At 54.4% G+C, this 11,354-nt stretch overlaps 1 protein-coding gene across 3 annotated transcripts; it reads left to right on the forward strand.

The window, feature by feature from the left end:
- The first annotated feature begins 101 nt into the window (after nucleotides 1-101).
- On the forward strand, nucleotides 102-10,852 carry KIRREL2 (kirre like nephrin family adhesion molecule 2). Of its 3 annotated transcripts, none has more exons than XM_037039690.1 (15): nucleotides 102-231; nucleotides 3,423-3,572; nucleotides 4,111-4,260; nucleotides 4,423-4,583; nucleotides 5,199-5,349; nucleotides 5,625-5,730; nucleotides 5,834-5,982; nucleotides 6,257-6,384; nucleotides 6,477-6,609; nucleotides 6,851-6,951; nucleotides 7,109-7,328; nucleotides 7,780-7,887; nucleotides 8,238-8,341; nucleotides 8,661-8,726; nucleotides 9,893-10,852. In XM_037039690.1, the coding sequence occupies exons 1-15, from the start codon at nucleotides 117-119 to the stop codon at nucleotides 10,226-10,228; spliced, it is 2,178 nt and encodes a 725-aa protein (XP_036895585.1). In that variant the 5' UTR covers nucleotides 102-116; the 3' UTR covers nucleotides 10,229-10,852. The 3 variants fall into 3 exon arrangements, with proteins under 3 accessions (XP_036895585.1, XP_036895587.1, XP_036895586.1); XM_037039691.1 differs by lacking the exon at nucleotides 102-231 and adding an exon at nucleotides 1,725-3,180 and having other exon boundaries at nucleotides 9,893-10,270; XM_037039692.1 differs by lacking the exon at nucleotides 3,423-3,572 and having other exon boundaries at nucleotides 9,893-10,270.
- The last annotated feature ends 502 nt before the right edge of the window (nucleotides 10,853-11,354 follow it).

Below are 11,354 nucleotides of genomic sequence, written 5' to 3' on the forward strand. Positions count from 1 at the left end.
TCCAGCAGGCTCCTCCAGGCCCCGCTGGAGCATAAAAATCCCCTGTCAGCACATGCCAGGCATATTCTTTGGTGCCTCCCAGCCCCTACGACCCCAAGGGCCTGGCTTGGGCCAGGATGAGGAGGTTCAGGTCAGACCCAGGCAGTCCCAGTTCAGCAAGGGGAGGAGAGAGCTGGGCCTGCCATGGGGCTAGGACTCCCCAGCTCTTCCCTGCCCTGGTATACAAACTTGGTAAGCCCTTTCCTGCCTTGAGCAGGCATTACCTCCCAAGTGGCATCAGGGATGTCTTCTGGAGAGTGTGCAAGAATGTGTATGAGAGACTGGGAGATGTCTTTGTGTATGTGTGTGTGAAGTGCATGTGAGTGAGTGTGAGTGTGAGTGTGGAGAAGGTGGGAGTGAATTGTGATCTGTGAAAGTACGTGCAGAGTGTATGAAGGTCTATAAGTGAGTAGGGTGTAAGTGTGCAGGGGACAGGGCAATCAGAGTGGGTGGGCATGTAAATAGAGTCTAAGACCACGAGCACTAAGTGTGGGTATAACAATGAGCCCAGGTGGGAGCCCCTTGTCAAAGGTCTTGCGAGTTCTCAGTCACATAGCTTCCCCCTCTCTCCCTGTCTCTTCTGTCTGTCTCTCTCCCGTCCTCCATCCACCTTGATTTATCTTTTTGTTTTTCTCTGTCTCTTTGAGTCTCTCCTCTCGGTCTCAGTGCCTTTCTTCCTCTCTCATTAGGTGGTTACATCTCAGTCAACCTTTAACTATGTCATTGCCTCTCCCTCTCGATACACACACACACACATATATATATTCCTTTATATAGATATACAGATATAGTTCTGTTTTTCTGTCTTTTTGTCTCCATTCTCATCTCTATCTTCCCACCCCATCCCGTGCTCTCTCTCACACACCAGGAGCCCAGTAAGTATTTGTTCGCAGTCGCCCTTTGACTACATCTCTTTCTTTTCTTTATTCCTCCTGATTGTTGCATCTTTGAATTTTATAACCACATGCTGGTTGACCTGCCCTCCCCACCCCAGTGTGTTCATACACGCTCACATAGGATAAGCTTCTTCTGCCTGCTTATCTCCTGCAGGAACTGGTCTCCTCTGCCATGATGCCCTTTCTGGCCCTCCTCTAGGAACAAAATGAGGCATCTGGCCTGAGCCCCAACAGCTCCATCTCTGACACTCCTTCTAATCTTTCTTCTCTCCCATTATTGACTCCTTGCACTCCTCCCACATTTTCTCTTCCAACTGCCCCCACGGCCCTTGGGGAACGGGCTGGAAGCCGAGCTGGAGGTTCTGTCATAGGGGCCCTCACCAGATGGTGTCCATGTGGGCCAGAGTGTAGCGCTGTCGGTTGCTGGGGACTTTATTTAGCACAAACCTTCCATCTTCCTCTTTAGTTGTTTTCCTTCTCTGGATGCTCCGGGGACTTCAGGCTCTCCATCTTTCCATGCCTGTGTCCCCAAAGAGGCAGGAAAGGAAAGTGATATCAGGTGTCCAGAAAAACAGTCTTACTACCTGACTTCCTCCCCAAGCCTCGGGAGTGCTGGCCCCAAGCTCACCTTATTTCGAAATCCAGGTGTCGGATCCACAAAAGAGAAGCCAGGAGTTCAGGCACCCAGACCCCAAATTCTGGGCCGACAAGGAGCCATCCCTCTCAGGCTCGTGAGGCCAGGCCTGCAGCCCTTTCTTCCAAAATTCCCAAGAATTCAGGTCTCCATTACCTCCTCACCGCCCCCCCCTCCCAAACTTAGGGCAGATGTTCACTGTTGACTTTCAAATCCTCCTCCTGGGTCTGTGTGGGGGTTGAAAGAGAGATTGGTGCTTAAATCCACTGACTCTAAGACTTAAGACCAGATCTTCTGCCCCCTGTCAGACTCTCCCAACTGCATCCTGCTGCGGGCAGAGAACTTAGTTGGGCCCCCAGCTTCTCGGAGATTCGGAGCTTCTCAGTCAGCAGAGGTCGTCCAAGTCGCTGCCACTTAGGAAGGAATGCAAGACTCTGAGCTCAGGAACAATGGGAAACCTGAGTGAGGATCCCAGTCCCGGCGGATTCAGGTATGTCACACCCACTGTCGCCCCTCAGCCTGCTCGAGGTCCCGCCCACCTGCCGGAGCAGCTGCACAGCGTGCCCGCGGGCCTGTAGCGTGGGAACGCCTCAGCTGGGCCACATGCAGCAGTCAGGACAAGCTGCGAGGTTCCCAGCCTCCCACCCTGACCAGCCCGGGCACCGCCGCCTCCCAGCTGTCGCCCGGCAACCACAGCCAAGGGGGGCCAGGGACTGAGCCCTTACTGCCGGATCTAAAGAAAGGAGGGGCTGGGGGCCTGGATTCCTGGATCTTAGGACTTGCTGTGGTTTGCAGCGGTAACTAGGAATGCAGGGGGATATTTTGAGGAGGTGTTTTGAGAGGGAAGAGCAGAACCCTCCTCTTCTCGGGGGTCCCAGCTGCCCCGAGCCAGGCACCCCGGCGCCCTCTTCCTGACCCCCAGGCCCTGGGGAGCCCCAGGCCCCGCCTCCCCCAGGTGCGGAAACTAGCAAGGCCCTGGGGGTTCCCATTTATAGCTGGGTTTCCACTCAGCGCGGTCCCTCCAGGACTTGGGCTGAGCAAGTTTCTTCCACTCCCCGCCTTTTAACCCCGTAGCCCCGCAACCCCGGCAGGGTGCAGGTGTCCAACCGAGCCTAGACCCCTTCCTTCGATCCAGGTGTTCCGGCTCCCAGATCCCGGCTGGGCTGGGGCTCCCGCCCAAGGAGAGAACCCCGCCCTACTTTCTCGGGTTCGTGGGGGTCTCGACCGTGGGAATTTCTTCCCGTAAAGGGGGCGGGTCCCGGGGGGGCACGGGGTGCGCCGGGGCGGGGCGGGGCGAGGCGAATGGGATCAGACCCCGCCGGAGTCTCTCCGAGACTCGGCGCGCGGGCCTCGCCGGCGCTTCAGAATCCGAGCCAGCGGCCGAGCAGACTTAGGAACTCCAGGCCGGGGACAGAGGGGAGGTCCTAGCCTGGGGTGAAGAGTCGGTCGCGAAGGGGTCCCCAGGCCGGAGTGGCTGGAGGTGTGCTTTCGAGGAAGCAGTTGGCGGGGAAGCCAGTGCGACAGCAAGTCAACTGGATCCTGGGGGACGCACAGTCAGGATGCTGGTTCCCGCCCTCTTCGTCCTGTTCTTCTGCTTCAGAGGGCGTGCAGGTACCGCGAGGGGCGGGGGAGGCGGTAAATATGGGAGAGGATTGTTTGCTAGTTGCTGCTTTACTGGGGTGAATCGCGCTGAGGACTCGGTCGGTCTTCTGGGTCTGAGGGAGGAGAAATCTGGGAGCCTGAGCTTCTGGGTCTGAGGGAAGCAGGGTTTGGGGACTGAAGCCCCGGGTTCTGAATGAGGGAGCTCTTGAATATGTTAAACTCAGCTTTGTTCCCCCCTCTTATTCTCCTAGGCCTGTCGCCCCACTTCCTGCAACAGCCAGAGGACTTGGTGGTACTGCTGGGGGATGAGGCCCGGTTGCCCTGTGTCCTGGGCACATACTCGGGGCTGGTTCAGTGGACTAAGGATGGGCTGGCTCTAGGGGGTGAAAGGGACCTGCCAGGTGAGAGGGAAGAGGGAATGGAGACTGTTCTCTCCATTCAGGAAGGGGCTGGCTCTTGGCTCCAGGGTGGAAATGCTGGGTTTAGGCTATAATTGAAGCATCTATTTTGACATTTTCAGGTTTGGGAAATTAATGGTCTCAGGGAAACATTTGGGCGTCCTGAATTTTTAGTTTATACTTTGAGGGTGACCCATAGGGTTTGGGGATTTTAATTTTTTATTGTAAAACATTACAAACATGCAGAAAAGAACATAAAACATGAATGGAAGATTTGCCCAACAACCATAAACCCAAGTAACCACTACCCAGGTCCGGAAGCCCTTCTCATTCCTTTCCCCTACTATTCTCACTCCCTCTTTTCCCCAGGGGTAGCATCTAATCTGCCTCTTATGGTGATTGTTTTCTGGCTTTTTTCTAAATTTATCATCCCCCAATTTAAGGGGCTCTGGATTGGGAAAGGCTTAGTGTCTCCCTGTCCCAGCACCCACTGTTGGTGTGATTCAGAACCATGGTGTGACGGCCTCTTCCTTAATGCCAGGGTGGTCCAGGTACTGGATATCGGGGAATGCAGCCAGTGGCCAGCACGACCTCCACATTAGGCCTGTGGAGCTAGAGGATCAAGCATCCTACGAATGTCAGGCGACACAGGCAGGCCTCCGCTCTCGACCAGCCCAACTGCATGTGCTGGGTGAGGATCCAGCCCACTCTTCTCCCTAGGGGTGCCCAGAGGGACAGCCAGCCCTAGCTGGGATTATCAGAGTCCATGGAACACAGAGGAGTGGTTGGCTAGAGCTGGGAAGATCAGGGTCTCTGGCCCAGGATTCAGCTCTGACCCCAGATCTGCCCACAGTGCCCCCAGAAGCCCCTCATGTGTTGGGTGGCCCCTCTGTGTCTCTGGTTGCTGGGGTTCCTGCAAATCTGACCTGTCGGAGCCGTGGGGATGCCCACCCCACCCCTGAGCTGCTGTGGTTTCGAGACGGGGTCCAGCTGGATGGGGCCACCTTCAAACAGGTCAGATGCAAGCCCCTGTGCCAGCCCTTGCCCATTCGGAGAAATGTGGGGATTCACTCAGACCACTGGCTCATCCAGAGGAGAAAAGGGCATGGGAGGGCGGGGGCTCAAAGTTGGGACCCTTGGTGTATAATTAAGGGTGACGACTCTAGGTCCAGATAACCTGGCTCAGTCACTCATTAGTTGATTGATCTTGGGTAGGTAACTTAACCTCTCTGTCCCTTAGTGTTCTTATCTGTACAATGAGGATAATAGTAGTGTGCACCTGAGCCCTGGCTGGTGTGGCTCAGTGGACTGAGCCACAGTGGACTGTGAAGCAAAGGGGTTGCCTTTTCCATTCCCAGTCTGGGCACACGCCTGGGTTACCAGCCAGGTCCCCAGTAGGGGGCGTGTGAGAGGCAACCGCACCTTGGTGTTTCTCTCCCTTTCTTCCCCTCTCTCTAAACATAAATAAATAAAATAAAAAACAAAAATAAAAATAGCAGTATGCACCTCATAGGGTAATTCACTGTATTGAACAAAGCAATGCTTCTAATTACCTAGAAGAGAGCCTGACATACAGTAAGCACTATATAAGGGGTTGATGAAACCATTGTTATTATTCATAACCTCTAGACCCTACTGAAGGAAGGGACAACGGGGTCCGTGGAGAGCATCTTATCCTTGACACCTTCCAGCCACGATGAAGGAGCCACCTTGGTCTGCCGGGCCCGAAGCCAGGCCCTGCCTGCAGGAAAGGACACAGCCATCACACTGAGCCTGCAATGTAAGTGTAGTTGGACACTGGGCCCTGAGCCTGAGGTCCTTAGTGAAATAAGGGGCTGGGATCTCAGCTTCAGGGTATGAGGAAGGTGGGAGCTGGGACCTCTGGTTTCTGAGGGAATATGAAACTGGAGACCTGCCTGGACTGCCAGCTCAAAGGGAAGAGAGAACTGGGGATCCACACTTCTAGGGTGGAGAGGCTGGGAACTGGACTCCCAGGTCATCAATGGAGATGTTCCAGGTCCTGGACCACAGCTGATTATTGACCCACCTCCACAGATCCCCCAGTGGTGACTCTGTCTGCAGAACCACAGACTGTACAGGAGGGAGAGAAGGTTACTTTCCTATGCCAGGCCAGGGCTCAGCCTCCTGTCACCGGCTATCGGTGAGGATGAAGATTACTTTGTGCTGGGGAGGGGCTGGGGCTGGGACGTGAATAGGTGTGCCTGGGGAGCAGAGATCGCACTAACAGCCCCACCCCCCCACAGGTGGGCAAAGGGGGGTTCCCCAGTGCTGGGGGCCCGAGGGCCAATGTTGGAGGTGGTGGCAGATGCTTCATTCCTAACGGTGCCGGTGTCATGCGAAGTCAGCAACACTGTGGGTAGTGCCAACCGCAGCACCGCACTGGATGTACAGTGTGAGCCTGGGCGTGCCGTGGATGTGGGCAGTAGGACCTGCTGGAAAGGGCTGAGGGCTAGACTGGGGAGTGGCTGCCACGGGCTGAAGAAGGAGGTGGGGAGGGCATAGGATGTAGGCAGAGTTTAGCTATGCTGGGTCAATACCATAGTGGAGGGAGGGCGTTGTGGAACGGAGGCCTATACGTGGGTCCTTGAGGGTGCCATTTCTGAGTGGCTGATCCCAGGTCAGAAGTTGCAGCCCTACCCGGGCATGTGACCTTTCCTTTCCTCCAGTTGGGCCTATTCTGCTGGCAAAGCCGGAGCCCGCATCTGTAGACCTGGGGGAAGATGCTTTGTTTAGCTGTTCTTGGCGTGGGAACCCGCTCCCACGAGTAACCTGGACCCGCCGTGGGGGCACACAGGTAACAACGTATCGGGGGGGCTGGTGGTGGTGGCAGGCAGTGAATGGGGCTTTCTCCCACATTTCTGCCCCCGGCGCCCCTTCATATCCTAGGTACTGGGCTCCGGGCCCACACTGCGCATTCCTTCCGTGCGCCCGGAGGATGCAGGCGACTATGTGTGCAGGGCGGAGCCAGGGCTCTCCGGTCTAGGGGGAGGCGTTGCGGAGGCTAGGCTGACTGTGAACGGTGAGAAACCAGTGCTTCCCGAGAGGACTAGGCAGGTCCCGGGACAAGGATGGGCAAAGGGGGCTAAGTCTAATAGAGTGGGCGGAGGTTTGGGCCTGGGGGTACTAGTGGGACCTAGTAAAGCAAGCCTCCGGGGATCGAGTTTGTGGGGGCCTGGCCTGGTTGGTTTGGGTTAGTGAGGAGTCGCCTTTGAGTGGGAGGATGGCCCTCTCTTCTAATGGGTCCACAATCTCCAAACCAGCGCCCCCTGTAGTGACCGCCTTGCACTCAGCGCCAGCCTTCCTGGGGGGCTCTGCCTACCTCCGGTGTCTAGTCTTCGCCTCCCCTGCCCCAGAAGCCGTGGTAAGAAAACATCCTTGCTTTCATGACCCACCCAGCCGTGGTCCCTGATCTCCCAGCCAGACTTCCAAAACTGTGTAACTACCTCTGACTTTCCAGAATCTCTGCTCCTTTCTCTCCCTCCCCAGTCTCCTCTGACCTCTTTCTTTTGTACCCCAAGGTCTGGTCTTGGGATGAGGGCTTCCTGGAGAAGGGGTCACAGGGTCGGTTCCTGGTGGAGACGTTTCCAGCCCCAGAGGGCCGAGTTGGACAGGGTCCAGGCCTGATCTCTGTGCTACACATTTCGGGAACTCAGGAGTCTGACTTTAGCAAGGGCTTCAACTGCAGTGCCCATAACCGGTTGGGTGAGGGAAGTACCCTGGTCACCCTGAGCCGTAGAGGTAAGACCTGGAGCCTGAAGACCTCCCAAAATTGAGGACCTCAAAACCCTAAAATGCCACAGTCTGCAAAAAATGCCCTCCAAATGCAGAGACCCCCAAACCTTAGGAGCCTCAAAACTATGAGTCCCTTGAATCCTGAGACCCCCCCAAAATAGTTCCCTCAAATACAGAATGCTAAACTGAGATATCTCACATTCAGGTGAGAAGGGAATGTTAAAACCCTTCAACTTCTGAGACTACCTAAAGCCAAAGAGTTTACTGTGAAACCCCAATTTCATGAGCCCTTAAGCCCAGAGACCCCAAGCTTGGGCATTACAAACCTTGGGTTCCCCCATACTTGAAGACTTTTTGAATCCAGAGACCCCCAACTCAAGCGCCGAGTCCCCCGTTCCCCAGCTCCTCCCTGGTCTTCTGCTCAGCCTCCTCAAACCATCCCCTCTTCTCCTTGCAGACTTGCCGCTGCCTACTATGCAGATTGTGACTGGAGTGGCCTCCTTGGCCATGACTCTCCTTATGGTCATCACTGGGGTGGCCCTCTGCTGCTGGTGCCAAGGCAAGGGTCAGTACCCAAGCCCTATCCCAGCACCACCCACCATGCACACACACACAGACACACACCTTCACCCTCACCCTGCTCACTGACAGGCCTGGCCTTGGGACCTGGCACCAGTACTGCCTCTGGGGCTTGACTCATGTTCAGGCCCTGGTTCCTCCTTGAAGCCCTAACTCTACTTCTTCAAGGTCACACTTGTGCCCTCCCAGACCAGGGCTCTCATTGGTTCCTGGTCTCCTAACCTGATCCCCCCAGTCCTCTCTTTCCTGCTCATTAGTCTCCACAAACTGTGACCCTGCCCCTTCACTTACCTCTGCCTCCTTCCCTCCACCCCCACTCCCTGTCCTTGGCCTCAGCCTCTTTCTCCAAGCGAAAGAACCTGGTGCGAATCCCAGGCAGCAGCCATGGTTCCAGTTTACAGGGCCCTGAGGAAGAGGGGACAGGCAGCAGTGAGGACCAGGTAAGAAGCTGGGGTCCCCAGACCGAACCATGCCTCTAGACCCAAATAGTAACCCAGTCCCAAATCCGGCACCTAAACTCAAGATGGGCCCTATTCCCAACATTGACCCCAGACCCAAAAGTCCCCCAAGTCCAAATATGCCCCTGACCAACTTACTCCCTGGGGACCTAATATGTCCCCAGGGCCCTTTCTTTCCCTGAGTCTAGACCCCAGCTCCGTCCTGCATGACTTCTACTTTCCAGTTGAGGGTCCTTGGGGTCAGGCACTGGGGCAGGGGGATCCTTTGAGCACCCCCATCTCACTGAGCACCCTTCCCCAGGGCTCCATCATGCACACAGACCACACTGACCTGGTTCTGGATGAAGAGGGAGCTTTGGAGACCAAGGTGAGTATTGAAAGGGGCAGGGCTCCCTTCTCTGTGCCTACAGTTCTCCCGCTGCCTCTGTCCTCTCCTTTTTAACTCTTGTAGCTGAAGAGCAGGGACAGAGCCCCCTCAGCTTTCTTCCTCCCGCCTCCTGTCCTGTTTTACCCTCCTTCACAGCCTCAGTTTGGGTATTTGCTGACTCTGTCCACATGCCTGTTCCAGCCTTGGCCTCCATCTTGAGCCCCAGATCAGGGTTCACTTTTGCTGTGCTTTCTCCATCATAGTCATGTTTCAGGCCTCCTGCATGCCCCCCCCTGGTTGCCTCCCCCAGGCCCCTTCCACTTAGGTCCCACATTTGCCTTACGTCTCTGCAGACCTGCCCCACCTTTAGGGTCCCTTCTCTCTCTCTGCTGTACCTAGAACACACTATTCTATTTTCTTGGCTTGAAACACTCCTACCTTTTTCCCCATACCTACCTAATTCTCTCGGTCAATTCCCCTTGTCTTAGCTCAGATATGTCTTGTTCTAGAAAACCCATGCTTCCCTCCTCACATCCCTGATCATTCTGTCCATGTTTCACCTGTCACAGCCAGGGACACTCTAATCCGGGCTTCTCCATCACAGCCCCGAAACTGTGCTGAAAGGTCCCCCATCAAAGCCACAATAATCTTGCCTGTGCTTCCCCATAGAGCCCCATCATCACAGTCCCAGCTACTCTGCCTGTACTTGTCCCAATACAGCCCTGACCCCTCTGGGTTCTGTCTGGTAATCTGTCATTTCCCCATTGGCCTGGTATCTCCATGAGGACAAGTCCAGGTCTGTCCAGCAGTAACATAGGGCAGGACACAAAATCAAAGCCATGGGGCTCTTGGGCAAATGTATGAGTACATATCTTGGTCTTAATCTCTCTCTCTCTCTTGCTCCTTCTGCATCTCTTTCCACACCACCACCTCTTGGGAGGGCTAGATCCCTGTCTCTGCCTTTTTCTGCCCATTTCCTTCTGTCCCTTTGTCTTTTGTCACTGTTTTTCTGCCTTTGTCTTCCTACCAGTCTACCGATCTGTCTCTTTGTCTCTGTCTACTCCTGTTTCTGTCATTTGCCTTTCCCTAGGTCTGGCTTGATCTCCATCAGAGGCCTTCACCCCTTTATACCCTCATGTACTCACAGACCTCATTTGTCCCCTCAGGACCCAACCAACAGTTACTACAAGGTCCAAGGAGTCAGTGTGAGCCTGAGCCTTGATAAAGCCCCTGGAGGAGGCCTCTTCCTGCCACCACCATCCCCCCTTGGACCTCTGGGTACACCTCCCTTCTATGACTTCAATTCACACCTGGACATGCCTCCCCCCTGCAAACTGTATAGAGCCCAGGCAGGTTACTTCACCACACCCCGTTCTCAAGCTTCTACCAGCTACATCAAACCCTCATCCTTTGGGGCCCCAGATCTGGCCCCCGGGACCCCTCCTTTCCCCTATGCTGCCTTCCCCACACCTAGCCACTTGCGTCTCCAGACTCACGTGTGACATCTCTCCAATTGAAATGTTGGGATATTCAACTTGCCATAATGGATTGTCCTGATTTCTGAAGAACCAGAACAAGTTAGTGACCTTACTCCTCCAGAACTAAACTTGAGGGGAGGGATAGATCATTACTATTGCCTGGGTCATTGAGGATAGTTTGCTCAGCCAGAGGGGATGCCCTAAGTGGGGCCAGATGGCCACTATGCCCACCTATTCCCCTGTGTAAAAGAGATTCAAGATGCCAAATGACCCCTTTAAAGAGGAATAGAGACAGGGTATGATGGGAGTTAGAGGCGGATATGGAAGTTGTCAGGCAGACACTGAAAGAAGATATTTGCATAAGAAAAAAGGTAACATAGGGCAGATTAAGATGGAAGCCAGACCAGGCCCTGTCTTTCTCTGAGGTGCACTTTGCTTGGCCAATGGAAGTGAAGCCAAGATAGCAGTTCACTCCTTGGGAACCCAAGATAGACACCATCTTGATTCCTTCCACTTTCCTTAAAGGCCTTGGAAGAATTGGGTCCAAGGAGTAAGGACAGGGTGAGATCTGTCACTGGAAGGGGTAGGAATGGAATCTGGGGATAAGAAGATATGCTTACTTTTAAAAATTAAAATTTGTGTTCAGGATTCTCTTGGCGTTATTACCCTCTGTCAAGAAAGGGATCCAGCAGGCCTGTGAACCACACGATTGTGGTTTGATTCCCAGTCAGGGCACATGGCTGGGTTGCAGGCCAGTTCCCACCAGGGGACGCACGAGAGGCAACCGTACATTGATGTTTCTCTCCCTCTCTCCTTCCCTTCCCCTCTAAAGACAAATAAATAAAATCTTTAAAAAAAAAAGAAAGAAAGGGATCCATCGAGCTTCCCCAAGGCCCTTCCTCTATCCTAGGCTATGAAGTGGCTGTAGGAGCAAAACCAGGGGCTCCCCCAAGCCCGCAGTGATGCATTTAGCACTCCAGGCTATTTTGATATGTATCGACACATACATGCATAGATACACACACATGACAGAGGATGGGGTGGGAAAATAGAAATTCTCTGGCCCTTAGAGCAAAGATGGAGGTCTAGACCTTTGTCCTGAGGTGCTGGGTACCTGACTTGGGTCATCATTTAAAAAGGGGTCTGGGAG

This window comes from Sturnira hondurensis, unplaced genomic scaffold, assembly GCF_014824575.4.
Source record: "Sturnira hondurensis isolate 20B ecotype Veracruz unplaced genomic scaffold, ASM1482457v3 Scaffold0025395, whole genome shotgun sequence".
NCBI classification, from domain to species: Eukaryota; Metazoa; Chordata; class Mammalia; order Chiroptera; family Phyllostomidae; genus Sturnira; species Sturnira hondurensis.